Source organism: Oryzias melastigma, linkage group LG7 (assembly GCF_002922805.2).
Source record: "Oryzias melastigma strain HK-1 linkage group LG7, ASM292280v2, whole genome shotgun sequence".
NCBI lineage: Eukaryota > Metazoa > Chordata > Actinopteri > Beloniformes > Adrianichthyidae > Oryzias > Oryzias melastigma.
In genome coordinates, this window is record NC_050518.1 from 22,663,067 (window position 1) to 22,684,936 (window position 21,870).

The 21,870-nt window shown below is 38.3% G+C and overlaps 1 protein-coding gene and 1 pseudogene across 2 annotated transcripts in view; both read left to right on the top strand.

The window, feature by feature from the left end:
- Positions 1-21,870, top strand: part of spryd3 (SPRY domain containing 3) — a 62,021-nt gene that overhangs the window by 16,665 nt on the left and 23,486 nt on the right. For both annotated transcript variants that reach the window (XM_024292451.2, XM_024292452.2), the window contains one exon: positions 9,744-9,893. In XM_024292451.2, coding sequence (XP_024148219.1) covers positions 9,744-9,893 — 150 coding nt within the window. The remainder of the gene's footprint in view (positions 1-9,743; positions 9,894-21,870) is intronic.
- Positions 12,451-12,626, top strand: LOC112159867 (annotated as a pseudogene).

Genomic DNA, 21,870 nt, shown 5'->3' on the forward strand with positions numbered 1-21,870 from the left:
CTTGGCATTAACACTGGATAAAATTAAAAAGGTTTTTCAGGCATTGGTCTCTCAGCCCTAAGGTTTGCACTTCAGTGCTCTCTGAATTTGACATTTGATGGGTTTACAGATGTTAGTGAGGAGCTGTGTCATTCAAGGTGACTAGACTGAGGCTTTAACCAGTTCTTGTAAGTCTTTTAATGCATTATATCAAATTGTCAAGCAACATTTTCCACTTCTTCTGTATCATTACTTTATTAATCTTGCTTTGTGGCAGGAATCGGCCAGAACATCAAAAACATGCCCTCCAGCAGGCGATGTGTGATCTGATTTAGAACAAATTCCAAGAAAGCTTTGTAGTGTTTGGTAACGGATCATTTGAGTTTTGGGAGTTGGTTCTAAGGACAAATCTGTGTACAAACTGCAAAGACTTTCTCAGATAAGCTAACAAACCACTTTAGATACTATATTAGTCTTCTGGTCCCTTGTTGTTTCCACTGTCTCTCCTGATGAGGTTTAGAGCAGGAGTTTCTAAACACAGCAATCAAGAGCAGAGCTGCTGTCCTGCTTATTATCCAGATGTCTTACCTGGATCAGGTGAAAAGTTGCATTGACAGGGTTGTGTTGCCATTAAGAGCATTTCAAACCTTTTTAAATTAAAGGGACACATCTGGCAAGTCAAAAACTTAAAAATTTCAACATCGAAGAAAAGCATTAAAAAAAGCTAAAGTATCAGACCATTTTCCTAAAAAGTATTTGAACCAAAGAAAAATCCTCTTTTAACATGCACCAACTTTCATTTACTGTTTGAAGTTGGAGTGTGCCAAGCTTAAACTTTTTTGCAAGTTTGAAGGAAATCTGGAAGTTTAATTCAATTTTATTTATATAGCCCAATATCACAAAACAATTGCATCATTGGGCTTCATGCTGGTAGTTGTACAGAAGCAGAAAGTCGTTCATAAAATATGAACAACAGCTGAGTGGGAAACTAAACAGACTGCGTAAAACTGGTTCTCCCTGCCCTTAGATCCTCTTCCCGGTAAGGAAAAACCTCAGGGATGTCCACATGAAGGAGAGATCCTCTCCCAGGACGGATATGCAATTTTCCAGGACTATTAAAGAGGAATTAGTTTATCCAACTCTACAACTATGTAATTGAATAGAGTTCATCCAGAAATGACTGGGTGACAGGTGGGGGAGAGGTCTACAGTCAAGACGAGCCAGAGGCGGGGTCCACGGCCAAGAACAGAAGCAGCCTACTGACCAGGAACCAGGAACTACTTTCTCACCCATCTTTCAAGGTGGTGGTTTTGGTTCGTTTCCAACTGAACTGAGCTTCAGTTCGCTCTGACATTCTTCTGTCTGAATAGGATCCACGCTGGGACCCGATCAACTAGACCAAAACGGCCACCGCAGCCGGTCATTATTGGACAAACGTGGAGCAGCGATGCAACAGCAGCTCATTAAAATGTAGTCGATGAATTCTGGCTCATTAAAACAACTTTTAACGTGATACACATTGCTTCTCGTGCTATTTTCTTGAGAATTTCTGTCATAAACACTTATCACCATACCTCATGGTCGTAGCGTCCATAGTAATTGCCTTCCAGTATGTCTCTGCCATATCAAAGTAACCGTAAAAAGTGATGACTCATACAGATGTTCAAAATTGGTCTGCGGCATAAAAAGTTTGAACAAGTGAACTATCTTGACAAGTTTTTACTTTCTCTCTTAGTTTTGACCTGCCCCCGTCACTGCTGACCAGTGAGTGAAGATCTTTAGTTACATAGTTTTGTTTACAAGTTTTGGTCTGGAACAGGAAACTCCAATAGACGGCAGTCTCGATACAAACCAAACTAAAAGTTTAGGACTCGATCTGGACCAAATTAAGCGGATTCGGACTGGAACAAAGGATTTTTGTCAGGAATACACCCATAAACTTTTCAAACAGAAAGTAAAAATGTTGCCCCTTTGGGTGGGAAATGTGAACTCCTCCATGCGTGAAGGTGCATCCCTGTTGACACAGTCTGTTTGTTTTCAGTCAGCATTCTCCTTTTTTCCACTCTGCTGCTGTGTGAATGCACCTCTACAGTTCTGCAAAACATTCTTTCACACCTCTATTACACCTCTGCACTATCAGTGATGGTAACTGATGAAGTTAGTGCATGAGCAGGAATGATAAAAAGATGCTTATCATTACAACGAGGCTGCTTGTAGCGTCTGAACACTGCTATTTGGCACATCCATCTTTGGAAATGTTCAGGAAAGCTGTTGCTCTGAAGATTCGTTCTTACAGAAATCTACTGGCATATTCCAAGTTTTGTGCTGTAGCACATAGCAGCACGGATCATAAAGAAAATCAAATAATGTGGTATATTGCACATATTAGTCCCTTTAATCAATACCAGATCATGAGTGCACCATCAACTAATTTTCCCATTTGAAATCAACCTTACAATGACACATTTCTAAAAGCAATTTTGTGTACAAATGGATATTATCCAATAATAGGATTTAAACACGGTCTGGTCGCTTTGAACTGAATCACTCTATTTGTATCCCACGTGTCTGAGTTGATCATTATTGATTGAATTGTCTCGTAAAGGGAAGAGCCAGAACCATCATGTTTGCGCTCTACTGTTTCTGTTTCTAAAACTATATAAAAAAATCATTCATTATTTAGCCCTCCATTTAGTTTAATCTTTGAATAAACTTAGTCATCTCAAATTTGGAAGCAAATATGTTTAAATAATAAAAAAAAGAAGCTTTACCTAATTTATTACTATTCATCAGGTTTCTAATGTGATTGCTTTAAATCTGAAGACATTTTTAGCTCTCATGTGTCTTATGTGTTGGTAATCAATTTAAAGTTGAAGTTGGACATTAAGGACAAATGCAGGTTTGATGACGGTAGTGGATTCTATGAGCAAATTTAAGAGTGGGATAGAAACCTGTCAATCAATGTCTTAAAGCCTGTGTTTCGTTGACTTGTAATAAAATTGACTTACTGAAGACCTAACTGCAGAATCCCAAGACGAGATGTGGTCTTAAGTTAAATAGTTAAAACAATAAAGTTAAACATCCCTGAAATTAAAGAACTAAAACATGAAACTAAAACATGACAAAGCGAAAAAGAAAGAAGACAGATGATCTGTCCTGGAACAGCTAAAACATCCCTGTTTATGTACGCTCCATTGTACAGAAAGCAGTTAGGCTCAATACAGAGGTAGAGCTGTCAACCTCTTATTGGAAAATTGCAGGTTCCATTCCCACTGTACTGAAAAAGGTCATATTTTGACACTCGAATAATAATTTAATGTGTTGAAGCTACAGTAATGTTCCTAAAACCTGTCTCAGTGTTCACTTGTAAATGAACTCTGTTGCAGGTCACTTCATTGTGAATGTACAAACATTTTCTGCAGAACAAACTGGGGAGGTGAGCCAAAGGGAGTAAATAATGTAACTCTTTAGATTTAGCCCCAGTGTTGACGTTATTTGAAGTACTGTAATTCTTCAACCCTTTACGCCAGAGGCGGTCCTGACTAGTTTGGAAGCCTGGGGAAAACACTGTACTGGAAGAACACATTCTTCCATTTCTTGTGCTTAAGTATCAGATAAAACAGAAAAAAAAAGAAAATGATCACGTACCTTGCGTCTGAACCTTGCAATCCTCCAATAAACTAAATAACAAGACTAGCCTAATTAAGCCCAAACCTTAATTAGCCTTTTGAAAAATTATGCTCAAAATTTTACTCCTCAAACAGATAAATTTGGTCACATTTGGCGCCTGGCGGGTGTTAATTTTGGACACCGCCTGCATTTATCCTTGGAGTATTTTTCTGCCTCTTCTCTTCTTTTGTTTCCAAACTGGGGACTTGATGCTTTCTTTGAACTTTTATCCTTTTTCCATCTCATTGCTACTCATGGTTTTGTAGACATGTATTTATGTTTGTCTTTTGACTCGATCTTAGCTCGGTGTAGTTGCTGTCAAAGATGCTATGCTGGTTTAAATGTACCTGTATGTTTTCTGGGACCCCTCATTCCTTTAGTCTTCTATTGATTACTAGCAGTTATATTGGTCTGAAAACTCATTTTTAATTTAAAAAGTAATCTTCTAATGACAGTTTTCTTCTTTCTCATGGTTATCGAGTTAGACCTGATAGACATGCATGATGGCTCTCTGGTTGATGCATCTGTTTCCCAGGCAGCGGCTCAACAAATCATGGCCTTGCACAGCACCGTCACGATTCTCACCACTCAAAATTACAGAAGCGAGGAGGCAAAAGACAAGGAGGGAGAGGGCGAGCCAGATTGATTGTCAGCTATCTCAGTGAGGCATGCTTTGCTCCGAGCTGTCTCTTTTTCTGTCCACGCTCTCCACCTTCAATTACTCAGCACCAAAAAGGTGTGACCGAGCGCTCATCAAGCTGAAACTTTTTCGCCCTCCACCTAAAGAGGAGCAGCTGTCCAGGCATGAAAAAACAGCAGGTTAAGGAGACAAGAAAGCACACACGAACGGCTAATCTCCTTCAAAGAAGGTGTTGGCTACTGTTGGAACCTGTACCCCTGTGGGGAATTAATCAGCAGGGCTTTTACTAAGAAAATAGGATGGAAGATGAAGGTTTTGCTATGGGCATAGGAAAAATTACCTCTAACAAGAAAAAATGTAAAGCCTTTTTACAGTTGGAAAGTTTCTAGTCTCAGAGTACTGCTTTGTCGTTGACAAAGTATTTAATCTTCTGGAATTTTAAAAGATCAAAGAAGGAGATAAAGCGATAAACCTCAAGACTTTGCTTTGTAAAAACACTTACGTTGATTTGCTTAGCTGTTAAAGTTTAAGAGCGGGGACTTGCAAACAGAATCCCTTTATGTAACCAGGCCAACAAGTTGTAGCTGATGGAGTTGCATAACCATTGCCAAAGGCATTACCTTAATCATCCTATGTGTTTATGCATATTTTTTATATAGATTGGTCCGCTCACATGTCAATGTTTCCCATTTGGGTGTCCACAAAATCACATAAACGAGAGTTTAAGCTTCTTTTTGTAGTTTCACTCCCTTACCTCTTCCTTATTTCCTTTAATGTATTTGGAAATTAAGAATCACAGCAAAATTCTTCCTCCTGCAGATGGACCCCCTTGAAAACGAGATGTTGCATCTCAAGGGGCATTACATAAATAAATAAATTAAATTAAAATAAATTAAAATCACCGTCCAAACAAAGCTTGTAAAATCATTGACTGAATTGGTGCACATCAATTTTTCTTGAAGGAACTGTTGGGTTTGTGGGGTCAGACACACCTGTTGAAGTAGCTCAAAAGTAAAACGTTCACAAACAAAGTGAAAGTTTAATACAAAAATGATTAGAACATTCCCCACCCATAGCCTTTCAAAGTAGAGATGTTTTTTATTGTGTACTTCCCCTTTAGTCATGTAAAATGGGCTAATTTTTTCTTCCCTTTTTGTTTACCTGACCACCTACTAGCCACCTGTTCAAATTCTCAAGAGTAAACTAGACCAAAAGGTAACTCTATATTTGCTGTGTGAGAGGCTTTCAGTCTCTACGGCTGTTCATACTTGTAGGGTAGTGGCTGTGAGTGGCTCAGTGGGGATTTCGCTGGGTTTGGGAGTCTTAATTTGAAGACCCACCTGGAAAGACTAGCTCTGTGGTAAAGTCCCTCGGCTCTACTTTAACAGATTGTGAATAAAAACAATAATCTTGTTCAAGCTTGATTAGTTTTTCCCTCCACAGAGCTACAGAAGCGAGAACCTTATGGACAGACGCAACACCTTTCTGTACGGAAATGCTTTATCCTCAATTAGGACATGCCATCAGTTATTATTGTGGTGTGGTCTTCAGAAAAAAAACTAGTTTGTTTTAAAACAGTTGTTAAAATTTAGGAAGTACTTATCATGAGGATATTTTCTCCAAATGTTTTACAAGCATTTGTATTAACGTATAATAAACAGTGAACAATTAAGCCATTAGACATGACTATAATGAAAATAATTAATTTTAATGTAATTTTCATCATAAGTATATGAGAAAAAATATGAGAAAAAAATCCAGAAAATCAGTCTTTTTAAAAATCATTTATTTGTAAATTATGGTGGAAAGTAAGTATTTGGTCAATATCAAAAGTTAATTTCAATACTTTTTTGGCAATGACAGCAGTCAGACCTTTTCTGAAAGTCTTCAAAAGGTTTCACAAATTTTTGCTGGTATTTTGGCCAATTCCTCCATGCAGATCTCCTCTAAAGCAGTGATGTTTTGAGGCTGTTGCTGGGTAACACAGCCTTTCACCTCCCTCCAAAAATGTTCCCACAGTTCATTTCTTCACACCAAGCTGGTTCCCTTTTGCAGATTCAGCCTTCCCAGCCTGGTGCAGGTCAACAATTTTGTTTCTGGTGTCTTTAGACAGCTCTTTGGTCTTGGCCATAGTGGAGTGTGACTGTTTGAGAAAGTGCACTATTGTCTTTTTTATAGATAATGAGTTCAAGCAGGTGTCATTAACTCAGGTAAATGAGTTGAGGACAGAGTGGTTGCATGTCTGTGAAAGCAAGACATTTTCTGTGTTTTTGGTGACCACTTATTTTACACCATAATTTGCAAATTAAATATTTAAAAATCAGACAATAGGATTTTCTGGATTAATTTTTCTCTCTCATATTTGATGAAAATTACAGGCCTCTCTCATTTTTGTAAGTGGGAGAACTTGCACAATTGGTGGCTGAGTAAAAACTTTTTTGCCCGGCTGTAACTGACTTTTCTTTCAACACAAAAACTGTTCATTTTACTTTCTCTAGGCCAGGTGACATATAAAAAAAGTACCCTGCAAACTATTATCAGGCATTTTTCTGTTACTGGAGCAGTGGTTTCTTCCTTTCTGTGTTCAGCCCATGCTGATTCGGAGCTAGTTTTCCATTGGATTCTGTTTCTTCCTCACTACTGTGAGCTAGCACGTGTGCATTAACTTTGACCCGAGGATCATTTTGAACATGTCTTGGTTGGTTTCTTTTCCCATGATGTCACTCGATAAGGCTCTTGTGTTGAAAGGTGTGCCTCGTGAAACATCCAAAGGTGTGCCTTCAATTAGCTAAAATGATGTCAATTAGCCTGTCAGGAGCTCTTAAAGCTAAAAACAACATTGTGGAATTCTCCAAGCTGGTTAAAGCAAGTCACAGAAGCTTATATAAACTTGTGATTTTATGAGTTTTGTTTTGAGCTTTCTTTGATTCATTATTTCCATTAAAAAAAAAAAAGTTTTTTTTTGTCCACATAGGGGAAAGAATGTCTCTACAACATTTTAGAATGCGCAAAAATGTGTGAGATGTATGTCAAACTTTACAGTGTAAATCAGTTACTTCTTTCTTTCAATGCAAAATGATATAATTCTCTATTATAAGAGTGAAACTGTATTTTGAATCAGTGTTATTTTTAACCCTAAGGAAGCATCAGCATCCAGGTAAATGTAGTTTTTCAGGAAAAAAGGTCACCTTGTCCCAACATGCAATCCAGTGCAAAGACTATTAAAACGTTTTTCTTGGTTCTTAGTCGTGGGCATGCTCACAGGTTTGTTTACTGTCAACAGTTATATTTTATTGTATTTTCCCCAAATTTGGAACTTGACTTCTTTTAAAACTTTAGTATTAAAGAGCCATTGTTCAGTTATTTATGATTCTTGGGCGTCAGAACATTTATTACTATTTAATGCAACCAAAAAGTTTTTAAATAGTCAGAATAGTCAACAGTTTTGAGTCCTTCAAAGGATTTGAACTTTTTTTTTTTTTCTAGCTGAACCTACAAATAAACAGACTGAGTACAAATGTAATAATCACTCTGAGTGGGTTGGTGGTGGGGATGTAGTTCTTGGAAACGGTATCTAAAGGCTTCAAAACTCCATAAAAAGTGAAAAGCACAAGATATGATTCAGAACTGTGGCCTTCTCGGTTAACCACTATACCTCCAGCTCCCCTTGTATTACATTCAGAAAGAGATAGCTCTCAATGCCTCTTCTCAGTTTAAAGGTCATTGCAGTATGGGGAGAGTTTATATAGATTAATCTGACCAAATGAACAAGGTTTCTGGAACAATATACCCTTTCAACAGATGACGCCAACAAAGATTCGAGCAGTTTGTGCAGAGATATGTTTAGCTTATAAGCAAGGACACTTCGTAGCACTCAAAGAATTGGCGTCAGTATAAACTCCCACAATAATGGCGTTTATTGTATTTTGTTGTATGTTCATGAGTTTAAAAAGAAAAATTACCTTTCGGGATTTTAGGGGCTTTCAAGAGAGAGAAATTTCAGGAACTAAACAGCTCCTTCACTGTATTGTGGTTCACTTTTCACAGTCTTGCAGTTTTGTGAATTTTTTCACCGTGGTGTAAACATGTCATTGGGACGACCAACCCCAGTCTCGCTCTGAGCGCCGCAGTCTTTACGTAACTTTAAAAGTGTAAGAGGAAATCCCAATACAGACGATCATGTTCCACCTCTGGGATCTGCGCTGTGAAATGGTTTTGTTGGGTTCAAATTACTGTATTTCCTATATAATTGGCGGGTTATCGCGTGAACCTACGTGAGTTTGAAGTTTCGCGAGGTCGACAGCAGAGCCTGTGGATGCAGCAATCCCGTAGCCAATAGGAGCCATCTGCTGTAGTTTGACCTCTCCCGCATCGCACCTGAGCTGTAACGCTTCCTGTGTGAACTTAGGGTTACTTGTTACACAATATGAGTAACACAGTCAAATTTGTACATTTAAGCCTTGATCAAACAAAAGTAATAATAAAAGTTCTGTGCTTACCTATCGTATGAAGACGATGCTGGCCAAAAAGAAGTGTTGCAAAAATAATTCAATTCGGAATGAGGGTTCGTTTACTAGTACTTACTGTATAAATGGCAGGTTATCGCGTGAACCTACGTGAGTTCGGAGTCTGGCAAGGTTGGCAGAGTTTGTTTTTTACGTTCACTGGATTCTATTGATGTTTTTAAAACCCAACTTAAAACCCATTTTTATGATCAAGCTTTTCAGTTCTATTGATTGGGTCTCTCTCTCGTAACTGTAATTTATCATTTTATGTACTTTTATGTGTCTTGTATTCTATGTGTCTTTTTAACATATCTGCTCTGTCTTTTTATCTCCTGCTCTGTAAAGCACTTTGTGACTTATGTCTGAGAAAAGTGCTATACAAATAAATATTACTTACTTACTTACTTACTGCAGCAGGACCACAGCCATCCGTAGCGTGAGTCATCTGCCATAGCTTTACCGCTCCAGCGCCTGCACCAGAGCCAGCCCGGATGCAGTGTGAGCCTGGAGTAATCCTACTTTCTGGATTTCACCTATTGGTGGTTATTTACAAAACCCTGTGATAAACGAGGGAACACCGTATATAGACATTTGTTTAAAACTGTCTCGTACAAATATCCCGTTATCAACAGAGCTATTGACCAAGAGAAGAAGCAAAGTTTTGCACGAGTCCAGGGAAAATATAAATTAAGTTGCAACAGGCCCAGTGAAATAAAACTGTCAGGACTTGTTGGTCTTCATTCCTGTGACAAAAAACAATATTCAAAGAGCATTTCTGATTACATCTGCCAAAGTGACAACTTACAACAACATATCATGGTTATTTTGTTTTTGCACCAGAATACACAGTGTGTTTAGAAGTTACACTGCTTAGATCAAATGCTTTCCAGAGATGTGTTATTATGCAAGGCCTCACCTCGTTTTCTCCCTTGGTTCGTCTCCCCTTTCAGCTCCTGGAATACGTTGGCAAAGGCAAGAGTATTATGGACGTTGGCTTGGCTCAGGCGCGCCAACCCCTCACAACCCGCTGCCATTACTATGAGGTGGAGATAGTTGACGCTGGGGAGAAGTGCTTCATTGCTCTGGGTCTGGCAAGAAGGGTGAGTGTTCTAAATATAGAACAAGGTTGGATGGATTCACACTCATAAAGACGCATCTTCATGAGTTGGCATCCAGCACCTTTTGTCTTGTATTGTTGTTTTTCTCAAAACAGATGTGTATCTTTTGCTCATACATCGTTGTGAAGACATCATTTCAAAATTTTCATATGTCAAGATGAAACTTTGAAACAAGACAAGTTTGTCTATTAATATTTCTTTAACAAAAATACCCTAAAAACATAATTTACATTTTTAAAGATGCTCAGCAAATGAAATGTATGATCTTCCATTCTGCTCATTAGCAAACAAAGTTTTGTCTCAGTACGTCTTTTTCTTTCACAGTGTTTTTATGCTCTTTGATCCCCCCAGAGCGTACCGTTGGACGTACCGTAAATGTAAAACAATGTCTGCCAAGTCCCTCTTTTTGTTTCGCTAACAGGTTCCCACTTGAGCCATGAAATTCTTGGAATTCAGAAAATAATTGAAATTTGAACAGCTTCCTAATGATCCATTCTGGGTGAATAAAGGCCCTTTGCAAAGTTACTGCAGAAACCAGAAGCAGCAGGACACCATTAAATCCTTGATTGCAGTAGCTTTACAATGCTCCTACTGAATCCAGGATCACTCGTGTTTCACCTGCTTCAGATAAAAGAACAGCATAACTGGACATGTGCTATTTGTGGAGGCAGGTTTCAGGTCTCTCATTGTCTCCCACTCTGGTGTTGGACATCTGATGAGTTGATAGCGACTCTGACCCTCGGTTCAAAATGTTTTGTCCCTTTCTCTACATAAATCATTCTGATAGACTGTACTCTCGCCCCTTAACTTAAGGCAATATTTAAGTTGCAAAGGAAAAAAAATTGCATTTAAATAAATACACCTAAAATCGCCCAAATCTTGTAGATCGTGCAGGGGCTCATGTGCTCTTCATGTGATAGCAATGTGCTCCTGCTCCCTGTGGGCTCATTACAGTGCAACATGATTGTTACAAAGGAAATTAGACAATCAGACTGCTGTTTGTGTGGACACCTGCACAGTACCTGCATACAGCAGTCACGCCGGGCTAGTAAGAAGTCAGTACGCGCACCTAACCAACGACTAGACCAGAGGTGGGCAAACTTTTGACTCTTGGGCTACAAATACCTCTCAAATTCCACTGAGCAGTCCAGACCGGACTGGACTTTTGAGCGTTTCTATTACAAAATGGACCCGATAAGCAGGACGGACTAGTACCATTTCTGGCCCCCCATAGGTCGTTGGTTCATAGAAAAATGGAATAGACCCATTAGGGGCGGAGCTTCTGTCGCCACACGATGTAACCCATTGATTGGTGGAAAGGTTTTTCAACAACAGCAAGCATCCAACCAGAGCTTTTCCCGACTCACGATCCAAACTGAAAGTTTTATCCTCTTTTCTTCTGGATTCTCCTTCGCCTCCTGCAATCTTCTTGCAAAGAATAAAAAATTATTAACATACCTTAATCGCAGGGGTTGGACAATCATTGTGGACATTGCAAATCCACGAATACGGAGACACTCTCTGTTTCTGTCTCATTGGAGTATTGCTCAACATAAAGAGTTTTATTTCTTTTTATTTCAGAACAATACACTGTTCTGCAGCGTAGAAGCCAGCTTCATCCATAATAAGCACCTGCTCTGGATTATGATTATCCTATGTCGTATGCAAAAGTTTGGGCACCCCTGATCATTTTCAAGGTTTTCCATCATAAATCATTGGTTGTTTGGATCAGCAATTTCAGTTAAATATATCATATTGCAGACAAATGCTGTGATATTTGAGAAATGAAATGAATTTCATAGGATTTGCGGAAAGTGTGCAATAATTACTTAGACAAAATTTGGCAGGTGCATACATCCGGGCAGCCTTGTTTTTTTTTGTTGATTTTAACACCTTTAGCACTGGTTATTGGAGGACAAAATTTGTTTGGTAAGCTCATTGACCCTTGACCTGCATACACAGGTAAAGCCAATCTTGAGAAAGGATATTTAAGATGGCCAGTTGCAAGTTGTCCTCCTCATTGCATCTTCTCTGAAGATTGGCAAAATGGGAGCTTCGAAACAATCATCAAATGACCTGTAAACAAAGATTGTTCAACAGTGTGGTTTAGGGGAAGGATGCAAGACGCTAGCTCAGAAATTTCAGCTGTCAGTCTCCACTGTGAGGAACATAGTGAGAAAATGGAAGAGCACAGGCACAGTTTTAGCCAAAGCCTGGAGTGGCAGGCCTACAAAAATCTCAGATAAGCAGAGGCGAAGGATGGCGAGAACAGTCTAACTCAACCCACAGATCTACAACATGATCTTGCTGCAGAGAGTATCATTGTGCATCGATCAACTATTCAGTTCACTTTTCATAAAAAGATTCTGTATGGGAGAGTAAAGCGACGGAAGCCTTTTCTGTGCACATGCCACAAACAGAGTTGCTTGAAGTATGGTAAAGATACAACAGAAAAATGTATAAACATATATGCATAAAGTATCTTTAAAACATAAAGACAGTGGATGGAATCAGTAGAAAGTAATGACCACTCACTTGAGTCGCTTCTAGGCCTTTTGGCTAAGATCAGGAGGTAGCATCTTTTCTTATCAGTTTAATATCTAGTATGTCCTCCAGGTGAGGACAGCATATTAAGTGGATTTTTGAACTGTGGGGGTGAAATTGGAGCTCGCTTTACTCCATGCAGTATTGCAGTGCTTCTGAAAACTACCCATTACATTACAGCTGTACAGGAAAGACAGAAAGTGGAACAGACTGGAGTTCACTTACAATCTTGTCCTTTGACCTGCTCTGTGGCATACTGGAAGAGTGTACACCTGGGTACAAATCCTCCATCTGGTCATACAATAGAGACTCTAAAAGTGGGCCCTGTTTCTCCCTGATTGACACTCAGCACTAAGGAGTTGTTCCTGTATCCAATCCTCAAGAGACGAGTCAAATACTGAGAATACACACACACAATGTGTGGCAATTAATGGGACTTGAACTTTTAACAATGTGTATTGATTTTCTCTTTGTCATTACGTTCAGTTTTCACTAATACATTTCCCTGGAAAGAAATGTAGCTAGTAACCGGTTCTGAATCCAAACTAAAGAGCTTATTTAGCTAAATATTTCACCAGAAATATGCTTGTGACTACTGTTGTTGCTGCTAGTTTCATTTCAGACTTATACAATTGACCAAGTTGATAGTTCCTGTGACACCAGACTGTGTGTAGCACAACTCACTCCAGCATCTACGGGTATCATCCTTGATGTCCAGATACGCTCTTGTGGTTGTTTTCATCCTCCGTGACTAATCAGTATCATTTCTTCCAATGTGCGTGGGGATTTTGTTTAATATTTTTCTAACAGAACGATGGTGGTAAGTTTTACTCCCCGGAGTGGTTTGTTTTCTGTGCTGCTGAAGATTCCTGGTAAATTTTATGCGATAAGTGTGTCTGTAAAGGAGTCTCCTTGCTTTGTGTGTTTGTAATCTAAGATCTGTTTGGACCCCACCACAGTTCCTACACCTGTCATGACCCCTGCCTCCTTTCTGATTCCTCTGAAGATATGGGTCTCTATGAACGTTAAGCTCAGTTGTTTGCCATCCGGTACATACTCTGGTTTCCAGGATGTGGGACCAAGAGAGGTCTATGATAAGTAACAAGTGTACAGTGGAAGGCTGTGTTTTTTCTTGTGGGTGTTGGAGATCAAGAAGGAAGTAGAGAAATGTTATGTGTGCTTCCCATCAAAAATAAAATCTTGATTATTATATATTTTTTTTTAATAAAGTCTTGAAAAGCAAATATTACAAAATTTGTTATAATAGGTTTTATTGCTTTACTTGTCTGTCAATGCTTCCCAGTTCAGTTTTATATTTACTTTTTTGGTTCAATTTTGCACATGTTCAAGTGGCCGCTTCCTGCTGCTCAGTGGTCTTGTGGTTGAGTGTCCTCCCTGAGACTGGAAGGTCATCAGTTCAAATCCCGGCCGAGTCTTACCAAAGACTCAAAAGACTCCCTGCTTGACACTCAGCTTTAAGGGGTTGGATTGGGGGGTTTAACCAACAAATGGTACCCGAGCGTGGCTGTGTCTGCAGCTCACCACTCCCTCAGGGGATGGGTCAAATGCAGAGAACATATTTCACAATCTTGGTGCGTGACAACTGATGGGACTTTAACTTTAACAATGAGAATCAATGTAAATGTGTGTTTTGGGCTTCCGCGTTCAAAACTCTTATTTTCATGCATATCTACGCAAGTTTCTATGACAGTTTTCAGGGTCTACATCCAAATTGTGTGGTCATTAAGCACTTATTGAAAGCTATATCAGGTCAAACTTTGACCAGTGAGGGACTTGTATTTGGTTGGGATGTTCAGGTAGAGTCCTTTTTAATTCATGGAAGTCCCAACCGTTTGTAAATTGATCATGGAGAAGAAATAAATAATTACTGTTCGTGCCCACCCAGGATTATATGACACATTAAGTCTTAGAGCTGTGAAAGAAAAAACCTGGAGCAAGATTCTTGAAATTATCACCGCTTTGACATTTCTCATCAAGCCTCTTCCAACTTTTGGAGATGGGCATGCACAATAAACAGTAGGAAAAAAAGCCTTCCCTGCTTGTTCAGTGTGAACATCATGGGTTAACTGAGTGTTCCAGAATGCACTAAATGTACATCACATGCCAAGTATGTTCATAATATGATAAATAGACAGCTTCAAGTTACAGTAAAATAACACAATTAGTAAATAATACGTAACAGAGGATACAATTTAAACCATAAGTGAAGAAATCCACTCACAATTATTTACTCATCTTTTAAAACTCAATGGACGTGTCTGAATCTATGAGAAATGTATGTGTGAGAAAGAAGTAATAAACAGTCAGGTATGAGTTCTCTGACTAACTTTTCTTCAGGAAGGTCAGTAGATGAGTGAGTGTGGGAGACTTTATGGGTTTTATGATGAAGGTGAATGAGCATGTTTGAAAATGTACAGCTCATCTGTCTCTGATGTGTTCCAGTGTATTTCCGTCCAGCATCTGTGGCGGCCTTGTTCCATCTAACTGTCATACACGTTTTTACAAAAAATACATATAATGGCTGGAAGCAGTGATGTCATACAAAGATTTGTTCTCCTTTTATACTGAAAGATAGCATTGATCAAGAACTTGTATAGATTTATGAATTGGTATGTACACTGCTTTTGGCACTTTGAGTAAAACTAAATAGCGCACATTCAATTCAGTCCAGCTAATTAAAAATGCGCAAATCCTCCAAAAAGCAAAAATCATTACTCAGGTTTATTTATTTAAGATGATTATAATTTGATTGATATATATGAGTGACCAATAGATTACATTTAAGGTCTATCGGTGTTACAGTATCTCTGTACTGAACAAGCAAAAAGCAACAGTTGAGAGAAATATTGACTAAATCTCTTTTCCTCGTCCATTGTGGCCCTTTGGCTTTTAAGAAAAATCCAAACAATTTGTATAAATAATGGTTTTGTGGTATTGGTTCATTTACTTTAATTAGTCACATTTTTTTTTGTGCTTAAATTTTAGCAAAACTGAGGAAAATGATGGTAAAAGGTTTAATCTGCTATCAGAGCAATTATTCCAATGACATTATCTCATTGCATTTACATGTAAAGTTTAAAAACACTATTTGTATTCTACACTGATGTTGTTTTTATATTTAATAGTAAAAGAATGAAGGAACACCCAAGTCACAATGATAGAAAAATAAGTGTTTTTTCATTTTTAGGTCAAGTAAATCTCCTGGAGGATCTTATCAAACACAGGATGCATTTTATTTTGAAAGGAACTTGTATGTGCTGCTGTCAAAAGTAAAAGAAGGTAAATTTGTTAAATAAAGAAAAATCTCAATTGTAGAGATTATTTTAAAGCTATACATTATAAATGAATAGCTTAATGGCCACAAAAACATAAATAAAGTGTATTTTTTCTAACTTTGAGGTGGTACTTTGTGGCTCTCCTTGGATTTTAGTCCATAAGAAACTGGATCATTTGGCTTTTTTCAGCTTTAAAGGTTGTAGACCCCTTGTCTGAATGGAAAATTCACGAAGAAATTACTGCAGAACCAGGCCAACCGTCTGCTGTGGTGAGCTAAGGTCTGAGAGGACCGAAAAGTAGCAAATAAAAAAGAAAAATATATTCACATAATGTCGAAGGACAAAAATGTATGATTTTTGCAGAAACTGATGGATATTTCTAGTTGTTTATATAAATCTAATCAATTCTGTGTTTTGGATGAGATAATCAGTCTTGTTCATTTGTGTATTTATTTAACACTATTTTCTTTGTCTTAATTTTGTTCATTAAACTGTGTATGGTAAATTGTTATTCAAAATTTAAAAACAATATCATCTTAATATTATTTATGCAAAAGTTATCTGTACCAGTAAGATTATCACATTATTGAGATCTTCAATATTTAAAAAAAAAAATCCGTCTCAAAACTGTACAGTTGAACAGCTCCAATATTCTTGGCCTTTTCATTGTGCCGATGATGTTAGGTTGGGGCTGTAAGCTAGCAGGAGAGTATGTAAACAGATGACAGGAAGTGGGGCCGGGCTTGCTCCCCACCAATGGTCCAACCCACATTTAGAAGGTGAATTTGAAATGACCTCCTGGTTATCTGCAGAAACTATGTCCTTAATGGCACTTTTTTGGCCTAAAAACTACATAAACACAAAAAAATACACTGGAAATGCTTTTAAAATAGATCAAAAGATGATCGGAGTGGGACTTTGACAGTTGTAGACATTTGAAAGTCGAAGAACATATTCCTAGCAGTCATCTTGTTCTTTAAACACTTAAAGTATGAATGTATATTTAAAAATAAGATAAAGGATGAATTTGTGCTCTGCGTTGGCCATTTCTTCAAACAGAAATGTTTTTTTTCCATCCTCTTTCCTTGTGAAGGGATGCACAGACCTTTGCAAATATGTTATACGGGGAGATTGCTGTTCACCCTCTCTGCTCATTGGCTAATGTCAGGTGCTTGTTTTTGTGTTTTCATGTCAGCTCAGTAGCACAAGGTTAAGCAAACAGACCAGCATTAAGTCTCCTCCTAACCCCTATAAGTCTGGCACGTACAAACAAGCAGGCCACTTTTACCTCCCTGTAAACATGCACTTGTAGTATTCTCACAACCCCATCAATTCTGCGTTGATACCTGGCTTAAGTCATATTTTTAGACAGCCTTTTGATATGTGAGTGTGATAGCTGCAGTTGGTGATGGGTATCTCCTTCCAGAAGACTTTCCTCCCGGCCCGCACCTCCCGTCCGTACTTTTTCAGACATGTTTGCTGTCGGAGTGGAAATGCAGGCAGCTTTGATGACACAGATCTGATATGTCAGACCTTTACCCCACAATGTTCTTGACACCAACTCACTGTGGTGAACTGAGCAAGCTACTTTGATAAGCAGCGAAGCATCTTCTACACCAGCTTTTTACAGTCCAGCTGCCCTGAAGCACAGAAATCTGTGATAACGTGACCTGGATGACTGACAATCTTCACAGGCTCAATGTTTAATGTTTAAACAGATTGTATTTCTTTTCATTTTATGTATTTAAACAGGCATAGCAAGCACGTGTCAATCTATATAGCAGCAGTTCTGTTGTTTCACGTAACCCTTTTACAACCCATTAAATTTAATAGCGTTTTTTAAAGAGAAAAAAAAATACAAAATAGATTTCTTTATATTTTTTCACTACTGAGTTTGCTTGAATCCTGTTTTTAGAGCATAATTGCAAAAATAAAATGGCATTGGTTTTAAAAATAACTGCCAGAGATAATTAAACACTGCTCTGTTTCAAATGCAAAATTTGTTATTATAGCAGTTGTACTTTTTTCCCTCTATTACTGGTTTTTATGTACAATTTTAGCTGCCAATTGTTTTATTTGTCAGCAATGCTGCATTTCAGACTTGCTGGAAGCATGGCTTAGAAGTAAAACTTGGAAGATCAATCAGGCTTTTCTGTTGTTGCAAAGCCGGCAGACTATTTTGTAACATTAAACAAAGCCATGCCAAGCAGCAAAGAAACTAACTTCCAAGTCAATCTTTTTTTTTGCAGTTGATGGAAAAAGACAGTATTCTAAATCTGGTCTTTGTAATCTGCCACCCGTCTTACTTGCTGCTAAATAGTTGGTTCTGGTGAATCCGGGCTCTGATTGAGCAAAGACATCTGATCTAAGTGATTAGCTTGAAAATGAACAGGGTAGCAGAATCTGAGAGCCGTGGCTGGGCAGCTCAGCTCTTCCTTGTTGAAAGTACACTTGGTGTGGTAACAGAATTCCAAGAATCCGGACTTAAAGTCTTCTTTTGTGAAACGTTTCACCACTCATCAAAGTGGCCGAGTCCAGATGCCATGACTTAACTTCATAGACGAGACGACAGAATTCCAAGAAGTACAACAAAAGAATCACCACAAAGAGAAAGAATAACTCGTTCTGTGTAACCATGAAAAAATACTGAAAGATTATTTACAGGTGAAAAACTTTAAATACAGCGGAAGAAATAAGTGTTTAATCCCTTGCTAATCCTGATTTTTGCCCACCTGAAAAGAAATTGACAGTTTATCATCCTAATGGTAGGTTTGTTTGAACTGTGATAGAAAATCCCAAAGAAAATCAAGAAACCCACTTTAAAGAATGTACATACCGGTATATTCATTTGAATTTTATTGGGAGAAAACATTTTAACTCCCTTGCTTTAAAGACTTGATATTTTGTGGATAAACTATTAGCAGCACAGAGGGCAGACATTTTTTGTAGATGGTGATCAAGTTTCTGCACATATCAGGAGGAATTTTGGTCCACTCTTCCTTTGGTCCTACTTCTAGATCATCACAATTTGGGTGGCTGTTGCTTGGTAATTCCGAGCCTCAGGTCTCTCCACTGGTTTTCTATAAGATTGAGGTCCAGAGACTCCACTCCATGACCTTGATATGCCTCTTCTTTAGCCACTCCTTGGTTGTCTTGGCTGTATGGTTTGGGTCATGGTAGACCCATACACCACCCATTTCAAGCCTCCTGGTGAAGGGATGGAGGTTCTCACAGTACATGGCTCCATCCATCCTCCCACCCACATGGTGAAGTAGCCTTAAAAACACTCCCAAGTCATAATGTTTCCACCTCCATGCTTGACAGTGGAGATAGTGTTCTTGGGGTCATTGACAGAATTTCTCTTCCTCCAAACACAACGGATTGAGTTGATGCCAAATAGCTCAGTTTTGGTCTTGCATGACTACAACACCTTCACTGTCACTGTATTACTAATGGTTTTCTTGGTCACTGCGGTTCCAGCTGCTTTGCAACCAACTCCTGCCATGTTGTTTTAGGCCGATTTCTCCTTCTGTCGTGATCATGGAAACTCCACCAGGTGAGATCTTGTTTGGAGACCCAGACGGATAGGTGGATTGATGGTCATGTTCTTGTATTTTGGCAGCAATAATTGTTCCCTGAACCCCCAGATTCTTTTTGAAAGTTCTGTAGTCCAGATGGTCTGGTACAGATCTACAATCTTCTCCCTTAAATCCACTGAAGACTCTTTAGTATTTCCCATGTTGGAGAGTTTGGTGTCTGACTGATTCTGTCTTTTTTACAGGTGATCAGTTCAAACGGTGTCTTCAATTCAGTTTAACTGATCTGTGTGAACCAGAACTCTCCATGGTTATTAGTGGAGGAGATACTTGTTTCCTCTCAAAGAAATGCAATTAAAAGTGGAATACATTTTTTAAAGTGGATTGGTTTTTATCTTTCTTTCTGATTTTATTTTCTCTCACAATTCAAATGATTCTAACATGAGGATGACAGACAGATTTCTTTTTTAGGCGGGCAAACCTACACAATCAGCAAGAGATCAAATTCTTTTTCTCCATTGTATCAATAAGTGGAATCCAACAAGTTAAGACATATGCTACCTCACAAAGACCTTAATATTTTTATCTTTTAGACTTTGTAGGGTTTTAATATTTACTGACATATTTAAGAATTTAAAGTTAACCCATTTTTCTAACAGCAGAAATGTAACCAAGTGTAGATATAGGGAATTAAGGTTAGATTTTAATACCAGACACAGCCACGTATCTTATCTCATTAAAAAACAACAACAACCCATTATTTTCCAATTATTTTCTTTATGAAGAAATATGACCTAAACGTGTGTACTGACAAAAAAGAGTTGTTACTTTTTTGCTGTTGTTTTCCAGATGTAGAGCCGTTTAGGATCCGAGTCTGTCTCTTGTCATCCTAAATGGTATTCAGCTGACTTAAATTGCTGCTAGCTGAAACAAAACATTGACTGTAGTACTTTTCCAGTGGAAAGCATTTTGTATTTTTTTTTTTAATCCTTTTTATGTCAGGCAGAATAAAATCTATCCTAGATAAAGCAAACCAGTTTGTTTTTAGTAAAATTTTCTTTATCCAAAGAAAAACTCAAGTCTTCTTATTGCAGATATACTAGAGAGTATTATATTTTTCAGCTGTTTTTATAGTATTTGTTTTAGTATTTTCAATCCAACAGCTCTTGCACAATTATATAGACCCACAATACAAATAAATAAACTTAGAATCATGATACGTACAACTTCTTGAAGAGAACTTGAGGAATTTTATTTTTTTTAGGAGTCCTTCAACACTCTTGATCACATAATGCAACAACTGATCGTACACCAGTCTTCGACCCTTTCAGATCTTTGGTTTTATTCAATTGTAAAATCATTCCCAGAGGTCTTTTAATTATGATTATGCTGTTTTTAGCAAAAATCAAACGGCCTGTTTAGTTTTTAAGACATTTTCTGCAGAGCTGCAGGAGTTCATTAGAAATTCGCTTCTGAGTTGTGGGTGGAATTGTTAGTGAGGAGTAAGCCTGCGTTCTTTTCCCATCATGCTTTTGTTTACACACTCTCCCGCTAGCTTACAGCCCCTCACAACCCCAACCTAACACTAAAAAAATAAACTGTGAAAAATATTGGAGCTATCCAGCTGTACAGCTTTGATTCAGATGTCAGCTCGGATAGAGAAAATCAAGACATATACACATCTAATTGTCTATAAGTGGATGGATCAGAATGGAGCCGAGCAGGGAGCTTGTTATCTGCCAATTGTAGTTTGTACGTAACAACTACAAACCTTTTCAAACTGCTTGATTCATCACAATCTGAATAAAGAAACGCTGAGTAATGCAGTTTTAATCTTAATGTTATTTATATATGCCCTCCAACATGAGAAAAATGCCTCAAGAACATGTTAAAAAACACCAAGAACAGAGTTCTTAATGGTTGGAGTGGGTCTTTAATCCATACGTTTATGACAGAAGTTGTAGACCAGTCAAGGAACTCCTTGCTATAAACTATGTTGCATAAACATATGACCATTATGAGAGGACTTGTGCTGATCCAATAGGCATTCTGTTGGCCACAGAAGTGAGAACTTGTTTGTCCTCACATTTGATGCACTCAAAGAATCGCATATCTGTCTAGATGAAAAAAATCTTCACATTGAGTTGCGGTTTAGCTTGAAACAAATCTGCCAGTTCATCAGAAACCTTATATCTTGACAGAGCCTGTCCGGCATGTCGGCTCTGAGTGCTGCTGGCTTCAGTCTGAGCCACCCCGAGAATCCCAGCTGGGTGCTGTCCACGTTAGTCCACACTTGTTTATTTAGAGGTGTCTTATTTAACACAGCTCAACAATCCAGCGCCATTCCAAGTGTCCCTTTCACTGAATGACGCACACCGCAACAGAAAATGTGTCACATTTTCTGGCTATTAGTCTCGGTGGATAGAGTGACTTCTGCTCCACGTGTCCTTTAATAACGTCCTCGAGGAAAACTCTGGATCTGCAACACGAGGTTTGTGTCCTTTGTAGGTATTGACTTCAACATTTAAGTTAAAGACCTAATTGTGTTTTTGGTGTTTTTAACATGTTCTTGTGGCATATTTC